This window comes from Desmodus rotundus, chromosome X (assembly GCF_022682495.2).
Source record: "Desmodus rotundus isolate HL8 chromosome X, HLdesRot8A.1, whole genome shotgun sequence".
In the NCBI taxonomy this organism is placed as follows: Eukaryota; Metazoa; Chordata; class Mammalia; order Chiroptera; family Phyllostomidae; genus Desmodus; species Desmodus rotundus.
The window spans coordinates 3774693-3796658 of NC_071400.1; the positions used below are offsets into that span (position 1 = coordinate 3774693).

Below are 21966 nucleotides of genomic sequence, written 5' to 3' on the forward strand. Positions count from 1 at the left end.
CCTCCCTAAAGAAGCCTTCCCTGACTGCACCCCCTAGCTCCTTGCTCTGGTTTCCCTTTTTTTGAATGCTAGCAGACTATACACCCTCATACAGTTGACACTCAGCTACCGCACTGGTGAGCCGCATTTGTTCTGTTTCACAGCTTTTAGCTCTGCCTGCCCATTTAAGCTGTGCCAAGCACAGTGCCTTCCTCGGTCTTGCCTCACTCAGGGGTCGTCCAGGGAAGCACAGCTGACAAAGCCTCAAAGGTTTCTCTACTCAGCTTCTGCTCACAGCAAGAAGACAAACCTCTCTGCGCCCGGCTCGCCTGTGGTCCTGGTGGAACCGAACCGCCCCCATGCCACTTGTTCATGGCAGAATGAGTGCTTCCATTGGGATGTGGTGAATAGGTGTTCACCACAGATGCTATCTGGGTTGCCACCAAGTTCCGTCCTAAATGGGGTTGTTTGTAATAATACGCCAGCCCCGCTCATGTTCCCTCTCACTAATCTGACATGGAAGATATGAAGGAAGCTAGGACTGCTCCAGGAGCGCCCCGGCAGTCTGCAGGCAGGCACCCTGGCCCTAGCCGTGGCTCCAGCAAGAAACCTGCCCCCATCCCTGACATTACATAATTGAAATGGCTGCAAGCTGTTTGAATTTGGACTCACTGGGTTTTCATGGTGTTTAGTAAGATACTGCGGGACATTTTGTACAAATGACAGATGCTGCAATCTGGGGAATGCAACTGTTCTGGATTGCAGTCTGCCTTGCTTGTCAATGAAGTCCTCCTTCCCCTTTTAGAGGGGGGTCCAAGTGACTACCCCCTGGCCTGGGTCAGCCTGGATTTCACTCCCGATCCCGGGGAAGGTGCATGGGGCTGGGGCTGGATTTATCCTCATTATTTTATTCCAGTAGCTAGAGTGCATACTTATTTTTTTAAAGATTTATTCATTTTTACAGAGAGTGGAAGGGAAGGAGAAAGACAGGAAGAGAAACATCAATGTGTGGTTGCCTCTCACACGCCCCCTACTGGGGACCTTGCCTGCAACCCAGGCATGTGCCCTGACTGGCGACCCTTTGGTTTGCAGCCTGCGCTCAGTCCACTGAGCTACATCAGCCAGGGCTAGAGTACATAGTTATTAATAACAAAATAATAATAACTACAATGCAACAGTGAACACTTAACAGCATAAATTATGTGCCCAACACTATTCTAAATGCTTTGCATTTTTCTCCAGTTTTATTGAGGTGTGTATTTAAGGTATACAATTTGATGTTTTGATACACATATACATTGTGAAATAATCACCACAATCAAGCTAATTTACATACCCATCACCTTTTTTGTGATAAGGAAACTTAAGATCTCCTTTCTTAGCAAATTTTAAGAATACAACAGAGTATCGCTAGCTACAATCACCATGCTGGTTCACTAGCTCTCCAGAACTTAGTCATCCGGCAGAACAGAAAGTTTTTACCCTTTGACCAATATTGCCCTATTTCCTCCACCCCCACCAGCCCGTTAACAACCATTCCACTTTCTTTCTTTATGAGTTCAACTGTTTTCAATTCCACATATGACTGAGATCATATGGTATTTGTCTTTGTCTTATTTTATTAGTGCTCATCCATATTGTTGCAAATGGCAAGAGTTCCTTCTATTTTAAGACTCAACAATATTCCATTCTGTGTGTATCACATTTTCTCTATGCATTCTTTGATAGCTAAATGCTTTGCATTTCGTAACTTAAAGAATCCTCGCAACAGTTCTACGAGGAATGTACTGTAATAAGCCCTTTTTATGAGGAACTGTAGACATAGAGCAGTTAAGAAACGTGTCCAGGAATAAAAAATCCTAAATGGGCCCTGGCTTGTGTGGCTCGGTAGATTGAGTGCTGGCCTGCGAACCAGGGGGTTGCTGGTTGGATTGCCAGTCAGGGCACATGCCTGGGTTGTGGGCCAGGTTCCCAGTAGGGGGCGTGTGAGAGGCAACCACACATGGATGTTTCTCTCTCTCCCTCTCTCCCTCCCTTCCCATCTGTCTAAAATAAATAAATAAAATCTTTAAAAAAAATAAGAACTGACCAAGTTTAGGCGAATTAGTAAAAGACAGTAGAATCTAGAACTCAGGTGTTCTTGTTTCAAAGCCTCATCTTCTTCCTGCTCTATCCCCATCTTTGTTGCTATTTTTGCATTTCTAGTTGTTCCAAATGGCTTAACCTCCAACTCTAGCCAATTAGTGCAAGAAGAAATGGCCCAAATGCAGAAAGTTCCTTGAACAGAAGAAGTCCTTTCTCCAGCATATCATTACACTCTGTTTAGTTCTGACCCTCCCAGAATACAGTGGAAGCAACATAAATGCTGAGTAGTCATTGCACAGCATACAATAGAGCCCATCCAGATTGGCACCGTGGCGAACAGAAGATACAAGGAAAAGGCTGACTGGTGCAACTGCAGGGCCCTTGGCACATAGTGAGTGGATGGAGTGGCTGAGCAGAGGAGAAAGGGACTCTTCTCCCATGTCCAGTAAAAAGTGAAAGGGAACACATGAAAAAAAATGGGAAAAAATCCCCCAAAATAGCAAAATAATTTCCAGTATAATCATCTCAGAAACAAAAAATATCCCTCTGCATAACTAAAAAAGGAAGGCAATGAGATGAAGAGGAACAGTGACAGCCATCACAGAGGACAAGAAGAAAGAGAACAGAGTCTTATCTAGATTCTTCAAAAGAAAAGAGGGAGAGCTCTGGCTGGTGTGGCTTGGTGGATTGAGCACCGACCTGCGAACCGAAAGGTTGCCGGTTTGATTCCAAGTCGGGGCACATGCCTGGGTTGTGGGCCAGGTCCCCAGTAGGGGATGCACAAGAGGCAACCACACATGGATGTTTCTCTCTCTCTCTCTTTCTCCCTCTGTCTAAAAAAAAATAAATATAAAATCTTTTTTAAAAAAAGAAAAGAAGGAGGACAGAAAAACTTAAATAAGGGATCACATAGCTACAAGCCACTGGTATCTTCACATCTACTACAATGGCCACTTAATAAACATATATAAATGCATATGTGTGTGTGTACATACACACTAAATCAAGCTGTACAATTTTTAAGCTGTTCTCAATGGCTCAGGAAACCCCAATTTCCAATGTACAAAATGGGAAAAGGTTTTGCATAATAATATACAAAATGAGAACGTTTTGCATAAATGGGGAAGTTTTTGCAATGAATCTTAGGAATTCTCTCTCAAAAATCTTGTCTCCTGATATGATAGAAGTCATAGGAAGAGTTGGGGGGAACTAAGAAGAGGCCTGGGTGTTTGGCCAAGTTCTAGAATCATGAAAGTTCTTCCAGAGTCAGCTTCAGATGAAGGGGGTTATGGTACCCATGGACTAAGCAGCTAGTGGTTCTGCAGCTGGCATTCCACGCTTATCCCCAACACTGAGGCACTTGGACTCAAAACTCAATGTGTTCTCCCAATCTACTGTCAAAGGCACACGGACAAAGATTCAATGCAAGATGTGCCACACACAGAGAACAGGGTGTTTAAAAGCAAATGAGTGGTTCGTGTCTCAGGCTGGAAAGAAAATAACATTAAACTAGGTGTTTGAAGACTCACTACTCCTCCTTAGACACATTTACCACTGGATGAGGATGAGAGCAAAGGGACCAGATGATGGAGTAAGAGCCAAGGGTAGGACAACACATTTGGAAAAGTCACTCTAAGCATTCTTTGGGGTTTTTTTCTTCCTCTTTTCCTTTTCCTGGTCCCAAAATCTTCCCAACCACTCCCTGGAACCAAAAGCAGTCTGAACCTTATGTAGAGGCAGGACGCAAGGGCAACGGTATACCATCAGGCTGTCTCCGTCTGAGAGGATATATGCCATCCTCCGACCTGCCAGGGATGAGAGACCAAGAAGCCAACACTCACACTGAGTCAGCCAGAGGTCAATGACAAGAGTATGGCTCCTCCTCAAGTGCATCACAGCCAGTGGAGGGTGGAGAAGAACACAGTGGAGAGTTACAGGGAAGTGATACAACTTGCGTAGAAAATGGGTAAGGACATGGGAAATTCTTGTACCACAAAAGTACATTCCTGTCAGGAAAAGGTAGGAGACCCCTTGTTCATTCTCGGCACCATGAGAGGCCAGGTGGCCAGAGCCACTGAAGTAAAAATTGGGGGGAGTGCTCAGGGAAGCCACTATTCACCAACTGGGATAGAAATGTTCAAATGTTTCTGGGTGGAACACAGCGAGAAGGGTCACCACGTGAGGCAGTGGGGCAAACAGTAAAAAACAATATTAAGACAAAAACGTACCAGCTTCAGAGCTTCACTGCCCATAAGCCAGCTCTGTCTATGATACTCACGCCATACCAGTGTACCCCATATGAAACTGCTGCCAGTCTTCAGTCTGTGTTTCACCCACCAGTTTTAACCCACTGTGTTGAGAGCCGGGATGATGAAGAAAGAGACGCTGGTGCCCCCGGAAGTGCCCATATCCCTCCGGGAAGAAAGGGGTGGGATTACCTTCTTGCACAGGACCATCTGGTGGTCAAACAGGAAGAAGACCCGCTGCTGGTTGCGGCCATATGGCTGGTAGATCCAGGCCATCTCCCCGGTGTAGATCAGCTCCGAGCTCCTGTCTAGGATGTCCTCACCCTGGGAAGGACATGTGACAGTGAGAGGCAGCCAGGTAGGAGGGATGGACCCATCACCTGCCTGGAGGCACCTAGGGCTGGGCACAGTCTGGGGCAGGAGGACAACAGAAAGGACTGCTGGGAAAGGAGGTACAAAGGGAGGGACTCCTGGGAATCCTTGAAAGGCTCTATCAGCTGGAAAGACTCACATGCTTGTTCACCCTGAGGATGAAAGAGCCCCAGGACCTTCCAGGAATGCGGTAGCCAGTTGTCCTCTGGCCTTAGGGGTGCCAGCTGCCACAAGGTTCATTCTCTAATTCTCCCTTTTTCTCTAGAAATCTCCCTCTCTGCCCCAGCATTTCCTCCCAGATCCAGTCTTTTAGACTCTTTCCTGTACTCGAAGAGTAAGCCTGAGCAAGTGGTAGAAGTCTGTCTGCTTCCCAGATGAGAAAAAGGGGACAGGGAGAGCAAGAAGATGATGACAGAATGCACTCACCCCCTTAAAAGAGGTTTTTTTTTTGTTCTCTCAGTTCATTAAAATCTATTGATTAAATAGGCAACTTCACGACCACATGCTCCTTTGGTTATTATACACAGAGCCGGAAACCACTTCTCCTCCTTGCTATGTAGAGTCAGACACACAAAAAACACCAGACACATGATTCCTAACTCATTCGGTTCTACAGTTTCTAAGGGCTCCTTCTTTATGGTAACTCTGCTAGGGCAGGGGTATGTGGGGGTGTCTGTCAGACGCCAAGTTAGACTTGGCACCTATTCTCAAGGACCTTACACCTTCCGTGGAGGAGACCAGGACAGGCGTGCTCAGATCTCCCGGAACACTAGGCAAACCACACCAAAGCCACAGGAACAGGTGGGTGTTCCTGGGCCTATGCGAAAATGGAGACAGAAAGTAGTGGCCCAGGACTCAGGGGAATTAATACTGAGCACCTATATTGGTCAGACATTGTGTTACATACTTTAACTCTATTTCTTCTGACCCTCACAATTGCCCTGGGAGACAGATATCCTTGCTCTCTCATTTCACAGTCCAATGTGCAGAGAGGTCAAGTGATCAGCCAATGTCACCCAGCCAGTTAGCTACAGATTCACAACCAAACCCCAACTGTGTGGCTCCAGGGAATTTGCTCCCTCTTGTCACTGCATGATGCTGTCTCTAGGCCAAAGATTACTGGAGGGTTGGTCCCTTCCTCCCCGTGGGATTCAGTTGTTTGAGCCGTTAAATGAGATGTGTGAGGACGATGTCTAAGTTCCTAGCCCTGATACTCTGATGCTAAGATCTGAGCCTCACACCCAAAAGCTTGAAGTCAAGGTTAGAAATGAGGGCTGCTAGCTTTGCTCAGTGGCAGTATCGTAGCCAGTGAGGTTTATCCGAGGCGTGATTATTGCTAATAGAAATGGGGGCTGCTGCGTCACCCCAGAAATAATAACAGGCAAACAGCCTAGGCAGGGCATTGAGCCGAAGAGAAGGATAGCTGGAAATGATGCTCTTGAGCATATCCTTTTTTTCCAGTCTAAGGTACTAAGAGGAAAAGAAGAGCTCACTGGGAATATTTTCTAATAATACAGCCTCACAAAGAAAGCTCAGAGATACTGCTGTGACTCTAGCCTCCACCCCTGGGATACCTTGAACTTAGTTAAACACTCCTCCTTGAGGGACCCACATACTAGCACAGAACCCCAGGAGGCCCAGGGCTGGGACAAGACGTCCTCAGAGAGAAGGAGCTGTACAGGCCTTTCCTGTTGGAGGTACGGAAAGGTGAGGTTGGTACTAGTCTGCCATGCCCCATCCTGAGGCACACCAGAAAAATGTGCCACCGTCCGTTTTGAATATGTATGAAGTGAAAGAAAGCTATAAAAAGGGGGCAATGCCATACAAAGATGGCCAGGATTACTTTTAGATGCAACACTTGCTAAAAGGAGAATGATCAGACCAGGGCTAAGACTACTCGCGGTCATCTGGTCCACCCACCATCCCTGGCAGGACTAGCTCAATTCTATTCTAAGTACTTCTTGTCACATGTGACTCCACAAACAAACAAGCAAACAAGAACATGAAAGAAATGCAGCCCCTATGCTCACCAAGCTGGTTGACAGTTGATTCCGGGCAACTCCCGTAGCCCCTCTGTGCCTCAGTTTCCTCATCTTTAAAATGAGGATAATAGCAGTACCAACCTCATTTGGCTGTTGTGAAGATTATATAAATTAACATATATAAAGTGCTTAGGGTCCTGGCTGGTGTGGCTCAGTGGATGGAGCACCAACCTGTGAACCAAAGGGTTGCTGGTTTGATTCCCAGTCAGGGCACATGCCTGGGTCATGGGCCAGGTCCCCGGTAGGGGGCGTGTGAGAAGCAAGCTATAGATGTATGTCTCACACATCGATGTTTCTCTCCCTCTCTTTCTTCTTCCCTTCCTCTCTCTCTAAAAATAAATAAATGAAATCTTTAAAGTGCTTAGGAAAGTACACATCACATTATAGCTCTACACAAGTAAAAGTTATTATCTTGACTATTACTGTGTGCCCTATGTTCTCTGCGGCATCCATATTCCCATTCATCCTCACAGCAACACAATAGGAATATACTGTTACTACTCCCAAAGCCAAGGTCAGAGAAATGGGATGTAACTGTCCCAAAGCGGTTGAATCCAGACCAGACTCCTTGAAAGCACATGTTCTAACTACCAAACCACATCAGAATGATAATCCTTTCATGGAGCGACCAGCTGCCTTGAAAATTTTCGGAGGTGAGAATCTCAGAAGGGTTGGGTTCCAGACCCACCGCTGCTACGGATTTACTCTGTGACCATGGTGAGTACAATAGGTTAACCTCTCTCAACGTGTTTCCTCATGGGGACAACAGGAATAATACAGGCCCACCTTATGTGGCTGCTTGAAAGCATCAAATCAGTCCACATGTGAAGCAAAGAGCCCTCTCAGAATCCAGAGCTCTCACCCTCTGCCTCTTCTGCCCTACTTGCACTACACGTGTTTGTTTCCCTTTTGTCTTGTCCTCAAAAGTGCAATCCTTTCCCACTGACCCTTTGCCCATGGGCCTTCTATAGTCTTCCATTCCTCCAGAATCTTTGCTCACACTGTTCCCTCTGCATGGAACATATCTGTCCCCTCTGAATAGGCAAGACCAAAGAGAACATCTCATTCATCTCAATTCCTACCCTTCGCGACAGCATGGATGGAACTGGAGAGCAATATGCTAAGTGAAATAAGCCAGGCGGTGAAAGACGAATACCATATGATCTCACCTATAAGTGGAACCTAATCAACAGAACAAACAAGCGAGCAAAATAGAACCAGAGACATGGAAATAAAGAACAAACTGACAGTGACCAGAAAGGAGGAGGGAGGTGGATAACGTGGGAAAGAACGAGAAGGAGCAAATCAAGGAACACATTACAGGACCCATGCACAAAGCCAAAGGGGGGGAAGGATGGAGGGTGGAAGGTGGGGGGGGGGAATGGAGACAACTGTATTCCAACAACAATAAATAAAAAAATATATCCTAATGCCCAGCACCCCATTCTGATTACAGGTCGATTGTATCCGCTGGGGTTGTGGCCTCAGGAAATGCCATCCTTTTCATACAGTTCATTTTCCATGTTGCCTACTGACAAGAGGACAGAGAAGTAACAAATCCAACCACCTCCACATTTGATCTCCTGGTCCCAGGAGTCTGCCTCCTTAGCTTTTAAATAGATGCTCTTGCTGTCTCCGTCACGTTGCGGTTTTGTGTTTTCTCCAACTTCTCTGGATTAAATCATCTGATGGTAAACTGAAGCAGGCCCTAGGGTATTACACAACCGGGCTGCGAGGGGAGGGGTCCGTGAGGAGGAAATCACAACCACACGCAAGCAAGTTCCCAGACATGAGCTGCAAACTTGGGCTTCTGATAAAAAAATCTCCAGGAAAAAAATTGATTCAAAAGAAGGTGTCAGCGGTATGTGCCTTCTCCCTTCCTTTCAAGTGGCTCTAATGAGTGTAAAGGATGGCAAAGTGACAGCTCAACCCAATAGCAGCATCAGAGAAATCAGAAATTGAAAGTCCCCAGAAGCTGCAATCCTTGGGAACATATTCTTCTCCTTGCTGTTCCCCTAAGCTGCTCTAAGGCATTGATTATCGCTTAGAGGTTGGGTCAGTGCGCAGCGGAACGGGGCTGTCAGGGATTATTTTTATAAGCAGATGATAAGAAACAGAATTTGGTCTGTCAGTGTGGCAGGAATGATGGCCATGGCCTGAAGTGTGCAGGCTTGGGTAGACCTGGTAGACGTGTCAGGGTGAGGTGATCCCGCCAAGAAGAAGAGAAGCATGTTGGCTGGCCTGCACCAGAGAAGCAGCTTTGCATTCTGCGTTTGGGAGTGAATTAGCATACAGCACTCCTCAGCCAAGTGTTCATCTGCTGGTGATGAAATTCCAGGCCTTGAAAGACATTTGAAAGGCTACTGAGTCAACCCAGTTGTTTCCTGGCAATACCCAAAGAGAGGAACGTTTCTTTTCTTAATGAATCATTGCCGCAAGGATTTCTCCAACCTTCTTAGAAAGCTATTCAAGTACACAATACCTCTCATTAGCAGGAAGTTTTGCCTTGGGTCTCATCTATATCCTTCTTGCTGCTCTTCAAATCTAATTCCTTTTCACCCATCCATGGCTCTGGGAAGTTCTAGCTAAGCTATTCGGACTCCCCGACATCCCTGTTGGTAAGGGTCCTACCTCCCAGTCTAGGACAGAGGCCTGCCACTGGGCGATCTTGTCGATATTCTCCAAACGCCGCTTGCGTTCATTGATCTGCTGAGTCACATTTCTCATGACAGCCAAAGCAGCTGCCACATACCTGTAGTCACTGTGAAGACACAAAAGTACAAGTTGAATGGCTCGATGTGCCAGAAAACCAATGTGCTAGATGCCAACCCTAACATCTATTCTACTATTCCTGCTTAGTGTAAGAGAGCCCTGGGTTTCAGACAGAAGCCACGCCACATGGAGCAAAAGACTACATTACCTATCCGTTTTTGTAGTAAGGGGCGATGATGTGACTAAATTATGTCCAGTGATATGTAAATACAAGTGTTGAGCAGAACTCTTGAGAAACATTTTTTAAGGAAAAGGGCATACTCTTGTTTAGCCCTTACTGAATCATGATACTTGGAATGTAGATGCGATGGCTGAAGTTCCAGCAGCCATCTTGGACTATAAGGACAAGGTCCATCCTCCTAGGGATAGGATAACAGAAACTTGGAAAAAGCTCAAGCTTCTGATAACCATGGATCCACCACGGCAGCTAAGACTGCCTCCCTGTGGACTTCTATTTGACGGAATAAAAAGACTCCTATCTTCTCTACACCATTATTTTTGCATCCTATCTGGTACAACCAGCCAAGGACTAAGAAGGGAGGCTTGGTCCAGACGAATTTACCATCTCTCCTATCACCTATTTGTAGGGAACTCTGCCCCAAGTCACTGTGAAATAGCATCCACACCTTCCCTCTTGTATCGTATACAGACAGGATGCGGCATAGTGGTTAGAACAGTCTGAAGCCAGACTCCTTGGGCTCAACCGTAGTTTTGCCACTGACTAGTCTCAGTCACCTTCTCAGTGACTCTGTTTCCTCAGTTTCCCATAACGTGAGGAGAATTAGAGTAAAAGTGATGAAGGGTTTGATCACCCACATGAAACTGTCTGACTCCATAACTCCAGGTTGTTTTCTGCACACCTGCCAGACCACAGTCTCCAAACACTATTGCGTTTTGTCATCCCCAGTTACACGATGCTCACTGTACCTCCTAACCATTTGGTTTTGTCTCAAGACAACTCTGTTAAAAAAAAAAAAATACGCTCCTTTCTCCTGCACCTTTACGATTGTTAGCTATTATCAGTTTTGCTTCTGGGTCCCCGTGCTGACGCATATTGAGCTTATGGCTGACTAATGCTTCCGAAGTCTCTTTAAAAGATGCTGCCTGGATGCTGCATCTCTCTCAGTCTGCAGCTTGAACTGTCTATTTCTTAGACACAACTGTGAATCTTTACATTTGTTCATGTGGCTTTTCATCTTTTTACAATAGATCCTCCAGCCTATGCAGGATCTGCTGGGCTCTGTAACACTGACAAAGTTTATCCCTGGCAATGAATGCATCCTGAGCCTGCCGTTCAGAAGCAGGACAGGGTGGTGACAGAAGCGGGTGGGTGCAGTGTAGAAGCTGCTGCCATAAATAAGCACCCCTGTTCTTTGGGCCCAGTTTCCATCTCCCATGCCATTCCTCTCTCTGATTTCAAGGCATCAGGAAAATGCACTAAGCCACATTCTGGGAGGTAAGACATAGAGCTATGCTGTCCAAGATGGTAGCCGCTAGCCACATTCAATTAAAAAAAATTTAAATTATAAAAAAAAAATTAAATTATTTTATTGTTGTTCAATTTCAGTTGTCTGCATTTACTCCCCACCACTCCCCGCCACTACAGCCAAAACCTCCTCCCTCCCTTGCTTCCACCCTCCCCCTTGCTTTTGTCCATGTGTCCTTTATAGTTGTTTAATTAAAATTAATAAAATACTTTTCTTGCCCAGTTGCACCAGCTGCATTTCTTGGTACTCAATGGCCATATACAGCCAGCGGCTACTTAATTAGCACAGATATAGCACCTTGACGTCATTGTAGAAAGTTCTGTTGGAAAGCACTGACATGAGAATGCTTATTACCTCATTCCCGACCCAGCCATGAATTCATCATTGCCACTGTGCCATAAAGTCGTTCAGCCTTTGGCATTTGTAGCTGGCTGCCTTTCCCACAACGGTGACAAAGGAGATGTCCCCGTCCATAACCTGCCCCACTAGCTGTAGGAGTGTGTGAGAGAAGAGAAAGCCTGTGGTCCCACCTGAACCCCGCTCGGAGCCCCCAGGTGCCCAGATGTGGTCTGGGCCCAGCCCCCTCATGAAGAGACTGAGTGAAGGGAGACTGTATTCTTCCAGACATGTCAGCTAATCTCCCTCTGGTACGCAGTCTTCATTCTTGCCAGCTTAAGGAAGGTTGGATGGCGGGGTGGGGACATGTCACCCTTCTGTAAAAAAGGTGGTATTGTTCTCCATTTATCACTCTCCATCCGTCCGATCGTCCACCTCAGAGGCCACTCTGATTGCCTGCATTTCAGACGCACCTATCTGCACACCCATCTCACTAAGCCTTTAAGCTGGCAGCAGTTTCTAATTGCCTTCCAATGCCGGCTACTCTGACATGCATCACAGGAGCTGTCACCTCAGGCGGCTTCCTGAAGCCTGCTGAAAGGGGTTGCCTGTGACCCGGGGGTAGTGTGGGGCCTAGCAGGGAATGCTGAAGGAAGATAGGGGTTGAGAGGGGAAGATAGGCAGCCATTCTCTCAGCACTCTTGATTCCGGGGCGGGGGGTGGGGAGAAGGAGATTGGACCAGGGATCCAGAGGGTAAGAAGGCCTTGAGGCAGGGGTTCCGGTCACAAGGTGGTAGAGCACCGAAATGGCAAATCCCAGGCAGATGGCCTATCTTACTGGTTGCCACTAAACCCAGCTAAAGCCCTGGGCTGCTTTGACTTAAGAAACTAACATAGCTTTCTGCTGTGCTTTGAAAATGGTCTTTCTGGGCTCTTAAAAGCAATTATGCAACATATAATTTACCTAGTTGATACCATCTGTCCCCAAGTATGATTTTTTGAGCTTCCTGCTAGGTTCCATGGAACAGACACTGAGGAGTAGGAGGGAGATGAACTGTGTGATAAAGAAAACATTTGAGAATCTCTCTGTGAATACCCGGGTTTAAAACTATTGGTCGGAGGTCTGCTCCACTGAGATTTAGGTACAATAGTGGCTGCTTCTGGTCACTCAGCACCAAAATACAACTGTGGAGGTCACTCAGGCTCATGACATCGTGGGCTAGCGGAGCTGGAAGACACCTTGCACACTCACTAATACAATAGCTCACACACCTTCCTGGGTGTGAAAATCACACGCAGGGCTCTTAAAAGCTGTGTTCCCAGACCACTGTTCACAATTTGTCTCCCTGTTTCACCACAGACTTGTTCTTGGCCGTCTTCCCTGTCTGGGCCTAAATCTTTCCAGCCATAGAAGGAGGAAGTCTGACTAGAAGACCTTTCTTTAAGGGCCTTTCCATTTTAGGTACCATAAATATTTTCCACTTTTATAATATTTTTAAAATACCTTAATTTTAGTGGGGGTTCTTCAATGTCCTATTAGCTCTAGCAAGAAACTGTATCCTGAGAAAACTGAGGACTCAGCTCTGACAATGGGTTGTACTACATCTTTTCAAGGGAGATTTAGTCACCTCCAAATTTCATGTCTAACGAGTGTTCATTCCTACCCCACCCCCCCCCACCCCCGCTAGCAAACTGACTCAGAGAGGAGAGAGCAGAATCTTCCTTCGTCAGGTCCGTCTCTGCCCGCCTCCCTCACAGCCAATAGAGTGCGGGAGGCACAATTACCAGTGGTGGTGTTACTCACACAAAAGGAAAGTCCAGTGTCACTGCATTTAGATGCACATCTGAAATCTGTCCAGGGTTCCAGAGCCACTGAAGCATATGACCCATTTGCTTAAAAAATAACATCAACTTAAAAGCGAACCCAGGACGCTGACCAGGGTGGCTCAGTTAGTCCGACATCGTCCCACAAAGCAGAACGCTGCTTGGGTTCCCGGTCAGGGCGCATGTGAGAGGTGGCCAATTAATGCTGCTCACATTGTTGTTTCTCTTCCTCTCTTTCTCCCTCCCTTGTCCTCTCTCAAAAAATAAATTAAATAAAATCTTTTTAAAAAATGAACCCAGGGACAGACCTGGAACTCTGACATAAACAAAACCAACTGGCCAACACAGCCTTATGCAACTAGGTCTGGAAGTCAGATCCAAGGAAACCCAGGCAGTGGGGCCAAATAAAAGTAGGAAGCAGGCCTAATGATAATCAGACAAGAAGCTAGAGAAAATTCGGCAGAGGCCTTCTTTCTTCTTGGAGTGCTCGATCAGGAAGAAGGCAGAGAGCTGGGCCAACAAGTCCAAGGTCAGGGATTTCAGAAGCAGGCTGGGGACTCTGGGTCAGGAAGTAAAACATAAGAAAGAGTGGGGGGTGGTTCCCTCTAGATCATCCCCATTGTTGGCAATGACTCCCAGCATATACCTCACTGGTAGGGGGGTAGGGTGTCACTTCAACTTGGTCCTTGGTCCATTTTGGGTTGATTTTCTTGAAAATGCTGAAATACTTTGCGGGGGGAAAACTTCTGGGGAAGTGTCAAGTCTATTTTCCCCTAGTACGCTCTGGGTCTAAGGCGAAGGTACAGTTAGAATGAGGAAAGACTGAAGAAAACCAAGGATGTTGCCTTGCAGAAGAAATCTAAGGTCAGTAGAGTTGGGCAGGCTGTTACCATGATATTTGAATCTATCAAGCAGAGTAGAATAAACAGTTCAACGATTATTCCATCTGGATTGATTCACTTGGCTCAACTCAGGACTAAGGACCAGGCTATAAGCTCCCTGAACGCAGGATCTAAGGTGCAAAATAATGATGATGCATAGTGACTGTGTGCACATACTGATCTACAACGTTATAAGCAACTCTCAGAAGCCTTCCCTTACTTTATACACACAGTAGCCTTGTGAGGTGAGCAAGAATATGTCGTCATCCCTTTGTGAACAGAAGTGAACAGAAGCTCAGAGAAGGCGAAAGAACAGACATGCTCTGTAAGGACCAATATGTAGACGAGGCTCTCTCCTTCACCCCCACCTCCCTTAATCGCTTACCTGTGGTCTTGGGCGGTATACTTGAGGAGCTCAGCCAGCTGTAAGGGATACTTGCAGATCTTCTGGACTGGAGTCAAAAGGAAACCATCAATAGCAATGTCGATCATTTGCTGCAAGAGGCGACAAGCCTCAAAGAAGTGCTGATAGCGGCTGTCCTTCATCAGCTTGGAGAGCTCCATGCAGGCGTCCAGGTGGTTGTTACAGTATTCAGAGTATATCCAGAATCCATCTTGCTGTGAGCAGAAGGAAAAATGAAGAGAAAATGAGAGGCTGCTGAGGATTCCAAAAGAAGTTTCAGAGAAATGGAAAAACAGAACCTATGGTTATGTAGGGATATTAGCATGCTGACAATATCAATCTTTCCTAAACTGATTCAGAATTTGATGATAAAAAATAAAGGAATTACTTGGAAACAAGGAAAACTGACTTTAAAACATCATATAGAAAAATAAATAAGCAGTAATGGTAAGGAAGTTCTATAAAAGAAGGATAATGAAGGGAGACTGGCCCTCACAATAGGAAACACACGCTATGGCAACAAAATCCTGGCACTGGCTCCTAAAAAGAGATAGGCCAGAGGTTCTATTTCTGGCAATGGCAGACTAAATTTTTTAGATAAATCTTACCACTGAGAAAACTAGGAAAGCTGGAGATATATAATAATTTCTGTTTGAAGGAATCCCATCATCCAAATTGTCTCCACAGAACATCCCTTAGGAAATACTCCTTGGAGTATTTAGGGGTAAAGAGGCCATGGTGTATGCAAGTTAAACAAATGGCTGAGGGCAAAATAAATATGAGCATATGTATGTGTATATGTATGTATATAAATATACATACAGAGAAGGGAAAGAGGAGAGAGTACAGAGAGAAAGGGAGAGCGTGTTCAAATTATAAAGTGAAGGCAGTGGAATGTTATGTTAACAATAGGTGAGTCTGGATAAATAGCATACGGGTGTTCTTTGTACTCTTCTTGTTTTTCAACTTTTCTGTAAGTTTGAAATTATTTGCAAGTTTTAATAACATCTACAAATTTTTATACCCTGTTCAATACTCATACAAAGACTACCTGATGTATAAATAAAACCTAAGAAAAATGATAGGCAATATAAATTGATGGCTAAAAAAATCAAGATGGAGTTATTACATATAGACTTAAAAAGTATTATTTTAAAAAATACTAAATAGGCAAGCCATACAGATGAAAAGAAATTAGAAAAACATATATCTAGTTAAGAAAAAATAGTGTCCAATCGTGACCAGTGTGGCTCAGTTGGTTAGGTGTCATCCCACAAAACAAAAAGTCATTGGTTTGATTCCCAGTCCAGGCACACGCCTAGGTTGTGGGTTCAGTCCCCAATCAGGGTACATATGAGAGGCAACTAATCCATGTTTCTCTCTCACATTGATGTTTTCTCTCCCTCTTTTTCTCTCTCCCCCTTCCCCTCTGTCTAAAAAAAAATGAACTTGTAGCTTGGAACTTAATCATAAAAAAAAAAACAAGCATAAGAAAAGGAAAAACATAATTAAAAAAAATTACTACATTAAAAGGGTGATACACTATGATGGATGTATCCCAATTCATTTCACCATATTAACAAATTAAAGAAGAAAAGTAATATGATTATTTAAAAAGATACATAATGAGCATTTGAGAAAACACATTTCTGACAAAAGCCACCAGCAAACTAGGAATAGAAAGAAACTTCCCCAATGCAATAAAGGGCAACCATGAAAAAACCTAAGCTAATATCATTCTCAATAGTGAAATGCTGAATGCTTGCCCCTAAGCTCATGTACCAAACAAAAGATGCCTGCTCTCGCCATTTCTAGTCAACACTGTAGTGGAAGTTGTGGTCAGTACGATAACAAAAGAAAAAAGAAAATAGAAGGCATACATATTGAAGAAGAAATAAAACTGTCTTTATTGAGAAATGACATGATTGTATATATATATATATATATACAAAATCCTAAGGGATCTACAAAAAAAAAAATACTAGAACCAATTAGTGAATTCGGTAATGTGTCAGGATTCAAGGTCGATATTCAAAAATCAATTGTATTTCTATATCATAACAACAAGCTATAGAAAATTCAAATAAAAATGCCATTTACAATAGCAACAAAAATTGAATACTTAGAAATCAATTTTTAAAAATAAGGTCAAGTCCTGGCTGGTGTGGCTCGGTGGTTTGAGCGCCCACCTGTGAACCAAAGGGTCGCCAGTTCAATTCCCAGTCAGGGCACATGCCTGGGATGTGGGCCAGGTCCCCAGTAGGGGGCGTGCAAGAGGCAACCACACATCCATGTTTCTCTCCCTTTCTTTCTCCCTCCCTTCCCCTCTCTCTACAAATAAATAAATAAATAAAAATCTGAAAAAACATATTGGCAAGACCCACACAATGAAAACTAGAAACAATGCTAGGAGAAAATATAGAAAACCTAAATACAGAAATAAATAGATGTTCATGGAATGAAAACATGTTGATTTTCCCAGAATTGATCTACTGATATAATATAATACTGAGCAAAATAGTGACAGGTTTTTCATTTGTTTGTTTTTGCTTTTGGGTACAACTTGACAAACTAATTCTTTTTTTGTTGTTTCCAGTTTTATGAGAAATAACTGGCATGCATCACTGTATAAATTTAAAGTATGCAGTATATTGGCTTGATTTACATACACTGTGAAATGATTACCACAACAGGCTTAGTTAACATCCATCATCTCATAGAGATACAATAAAAAGAAGAGAAAACTTTTCATTGTGACTTACAAATTATCTGAAATAGCCAAAACTGCTTTGAAAAAGAATGAATTTGGAAGTCAGACGCTACCTACTTTCAAGACTTACTATGAAGCTACATTAGTCAAGACAGTGTGAGAAAAAAAAGTTATAAAAAATCTGTGGTGATAGATGTTAACTATACTTACTGTGGTGATCAGTTCACAATATATACAGATATGAAATTATTGTGTTGCACACCTGAAACTAATATGTTATATGTCAATTACATCTCAATGAAACAACAACCCCACCATTACAACAACAAAAAGACAGTGTGGTATTAGTATATGAACAGTCACTTAGAGCCCTGGAACAGACTAATGTCCCTAAAAATAAACCCAACCATAGGTGATCACTTGATTTTTGACAAAGGTGGCTGGGTAATTCAATGGGGGAATTAATAGTTTTTCAACAAATAATGCTGGAACAACTGGATATCCATATGAAAACAATTTAACTTTGACCTTTATGTTATGCCACTTATAAAAATTACCTATATAAGAAATGAAGATACACAACTTTTATAAGAAAATAGGATAAATCTTTGTGACTTTGGATTAGGCAAAGATTTCTTAAAGAAGACCCCCAAAACATGAATCATTTTAGGAAAGTAGTTATAAATTGGATTTCAACAAAATGAAAAGTTTATGCTTTTCAAAGACACTGTTAAGTAAATGAAAGACTAAGATACAGACTGGAAGAAAACATTTGCAAATCCCATATCTAACCAAAGAGTTATAAACAGAATAAATAAATAACTCATGAAACTAAAGAGTAAGAAAACAAATAATCTTCTTAAATATAGGCCAAAGACATGAACAAACACTTCACCAAAGATTTTATAGAGATGGAAAACAAGTGCATGAAAAAATGCTCAACATCATCACCCATTAAGGGAATGTAAATTACAACCACAATGAAATACCACTAAAGAGCTACCAGAATGGCTACAATAAAAAAAAATACTAATAATGCCACGTGCTGTCAACCAAGTAGAGCAACTGGAACTTTCATATATTAGAAGTGAGAATGCAAAATGGTAAGTAACTATGGAAAATAGTTCGTCAGTATCTTATAAAGGTAAACAAACACCATGCAACCTAGTAGTTCCACAGGCGTAAACAACCTAGTAAACAACTCCCCTAGTAACTAAACCAAACAGGAAAAGAAAAGAGAAGCAGAAGAAAAATCCTACTGGTAACCCTCTGGAAGGGGAGAGAAAAGGGAAGGAAATGTAAAGAAAGAGCGTTCTAGTCCAAATTATAGTATCTCGTACCCTGGCAAAGTTGTCAACATCAGAGTCAGAGAAGAATCTATGTTCTACCACAGAACAGACAGCCGAGCAGGACCAGACAGCTGAGATGCTCCTTCGATCACTTAACTTCTCTCAAGAGTCCCCAACCCCAAAGGGGAAGATGCTTACGTGCTCCAGGAAGCAGGGTCCTATCTCGCTGAGGTGGGGGTCGTCATTATTGTACTGCTTCTCCAGGTCTCTCACAAAGCCCATCTGAAACCTGTAGATGTCTTCAATGTTCCCAAAGATGACCTTAAGTTGCTCATCGCTGAACATGTCCCTTCTCTTGCGGCATTGCTTCAGGTAGCCCTGCAGACAAAGAAAAAGCCCAGGCTGAGGTTGTCCCTCATTCCTCGAAGGCTTTACCGTTTGCTAGTCACTTGGAGCCTCATATCACTTCTATGAAGTAGGCAGGGAATACTCATTTGCATTTTTCATATGAGGGAATTGAGGTTTAGAGACGGAAGCCACTCTATCAGTGAGGAATTAGGAAAATTGAATCTCAAGAAAAGGTTTTCAGGGTGCCAAGACTCCAGGGCTTTGCTCACCATTCTCTATGACAAAGGCCCCCAAAAATCCTACAGCCCTCTCTCAGAAGCTGGATAAGCACAAACACTCATCTTAGTAGTTATTGGTTTAGCTGAATCTATTCATGTGTCTAAAGTTTTTCTCATAGGACCAAGTCCAAAGGTCTTCATTTACATTCACAACAGTTTGGCAACAGAGGGCCCCGGCAGGAAAACTTCCCAAAAGGGAACAGGCATTGATAAAACTAAACCATTCCTTAAAGCAATGTCTTGGCCATCTAAGGTATCTGGCCAGGACAGATGGTTTTGATGAGCTCAGCCAATAAGCTCACAAGTGTCCGGGCATGGTGTTTTCAGCAGAGTAAGTGTTCAGGGCACATTTGTGAATAAACAGGCAATTTATACAGCTGGCCATTGATGAAAGGGAAGAATCAATGAAAGAGATTCTTAGTCTATTAAGAGAGCACTAGATAACACAACCAACTTCAGGTCACACTGTAAGCCATGGCCCCCTCCCCCCAAAAAAGCCACAGTTTTCTACTGTGAACTTACTGATAGATTTTTAACAAATGGCCACTGTCCTCATGAGAGGTCATCAGCACATGAAAATGTTTTTGGTGAGAGTTAACTACGATCACTTGCTTTCATCGCCTCTCATGCACCCCCTACTGGGGACCTGGCCTGCAACCCAGGCATGTGCCCTGACTGGGAATCGAACTGGTGACTGTTCGGTTGGCAGGCCGGCACTCAATCCACTAAGCCACAGCAGCCAGGGCAAGGGCACTGTAACTTAAATGTTTGTAAAGCACTTTCTGCTCCCAGGAGAGAGTGAGTGTGTGTGCATTCTGTAATAGATAGTGAGGTTTTACTGTACTGAATGCAAAGTCTCTCATTTCTCCTTCAACAGCTCAAGAGTGGGAAGTGTTTAGAGATCTCCCTTAACCTAGAGAAAGAGTACACATTAACACATGCATGCCTGAGTAAGATACGCCTCTGTGGGTACCCAGGAGGAAATAGGAGGAAATGCACAAGTAACCTGGATCACTACCAGAGCTTTCTCTAGTGAGGGCATATCCAGATCACAAAGAATTAGAGAAAGTAAAACCCAAACAGCACTTAAAAAGCAACTCTTCCAATGCCCTCATTTTCATGCTGGGGAATAAGGCCCAGGACAGAAAAGAGTCACCTGATGTTCTTCTGCCTGTCAGTGACTAAGTTGAGACCTGAACTCAGGACTCCCAATTCTGAGGCTGGTGTTCTTTCTGATAAACCATACTTCTCCTTATAGCTTTTGGTTTAGAGGTGACACACTCTGGGCTAAAATATTGTCTTCTGGCCCAGAGAGACACAACCAAAGCTTTCTCCACCCTCCTTTTGCTCTAACAAAACCTTGCTTTTGTGACAGCATGGATGGACCTAGAGGGTACTATGTTAAGTGAAAAAAGCCAGTCAGAGAAAGACAAATACTATATGGTCTCACTCATATGTGGAATCTAATGAACAATATAAATGAACAAACAAAACAGAAATAGACTTTTAGACATAGAGAACAGATTAATGGTTGCCAGAGGAGAGGGGATTGAGGGATGGGTGAAAGAGGTGTAGGGATTGAGAAGTAAAGATTAAGAAGTAAAGTATAGTCTCAAATTAGTCATGGGGATATAAAGCGCAGCATGGGAAGTATAGTCAATAATATTGTAAGAACTATGTACGGTGCCAGCTAGGTACCAGAAATATCAGGGGAACCCTTTGTAAAGTATATGATTGTCTCACCACTATGCTGTACACCCGAAACTAATACAAAATAACACTTAATATAAACTGTAACTTAAAATATTTTTTAAAATTTAAGAACTTCCTTTGACACCTATGCTTGTAGAGCAGGACAAAGAAATATTTCCCACTTAAACTCTTAACTTTAGCACCAAGAATAATTAAGAAATACCAAGCCAGCAGATTGCCAACAAAAGCTTTGCATGGGTTAGCTAGATTAAGCCAACCCTCTTCCATACACAAATATTCCCATTGCTGTGGCCACCCCCATGGCCTGTAGAAAGAAGCCAATATGATGGGGAGTTTGGAACAGAAGATCCTTCTAAGACTAAAGGACTCCTACTGGGTCAGTGCCTGAAAACTCTGGGAAGGTAATTTTGCCTCTCAGATCTAGAAAATGAGAATAACAATAACTACCTTTGCCATGTCTAAAAAAATCTAATGGCATAAAATGTGAATGTGCTTAGCAAAACCCCTTATATTTAATTGTGACTTTTGACCATGTTCATTGGGCAACTACCATGTACCCTGTAGTCTCGGTCAGCAAAGGTCTCAAGTAAAGGCTTGAAAGAGGTGAGGAATGGAGCCATGGAGACATCTGGGGGAGGAGTGCTCTAGGCAGAAGAAAAAGCCAGTGGTAAACGCTGTGCGGGAAGCATACAAGCCATTTTTAAGGAACAGCAAGAGACCAGTGTGACTGGAATAGTTGGAACATTTAGAAAAGGAGCCAGAGGTGAAGTCACAGAGGTAAGGAGTGGTCGATCACACAGGGTTATGTAAGTAACAATAAGAACTTAGGCTTTTACTCAGGGAGAAATGGTGAGCCATTGGAGGGCTTTTTTTTTTTTTTTAAGATTTTATTTATTTATTTTTAAGACACAAAGGGAGGGAGGGAGGTAGAGAGGCAGAGAAACATCAATGTGTGGTTGCCTCTCGCACACCCCCTACTGGGAACCTGGCCTGCAACCCAGGCATGTGCCCTGACTGAGAATCGAACATATGACCCTTTGATTCACAGGCCAGCACTCAATCCACTGAGCCACACAAGCCAGGGACATTGGAAGGTTTTGAGCAGATGAGTGATATGACCTGGTTAGGGTCTTGATAGCATCTCTCAACTGCTGGGTAACAAACAGCCTATGACATTATGAGATGGCTATCATTTTACAAC

At 43.7% G+C, this 21966-nt stretch overlaps 1 protein-coding gene and 1 pseudogene across 7 annotated transcripts in view; one reads left to right on the plus strand and one right to left on the minus strand.

Annotated features, from left to right (window-relative positions):
- The window catches only part of ARHGEF9 (Cdc42 guanine nucleotide exchange factor 9), a 205477-nt gene that overhangs the window by 19977 nt on the left and 163534 nt on the right, over positions 1 to 21966 (minus strand). For all 7 annotated transcript variants that reach the window (XM_053917170.2, XM_053917172.1, XM_053917176.1 and 4 more), the window contains 4 exons: positions 18625 to 18804; positions 14410 to 14642; positions 9356 to 9485; positions 4503 to 4634 (listed from right to left, as the gene is read on the minus strand). In XM_053917170.2, the coding sequence (XP_053773145.1) occupies positions 4503 to 4634; positions 9356 to 9485; positions 14410 to 14642; positions 18625 to 18804 (675 nt within the window). The remainder of the gene's footprint in view (positions 1 to 4502; positions 4635 to 9355; positions 9486 to 14409; positions 14643 to 18624; positions 18805 to 21966) is intronic.
- Positions 5962 to 6029, plus strand: LOC112300130 (U4 spliceosomal RNA; annotated as a pseudogene).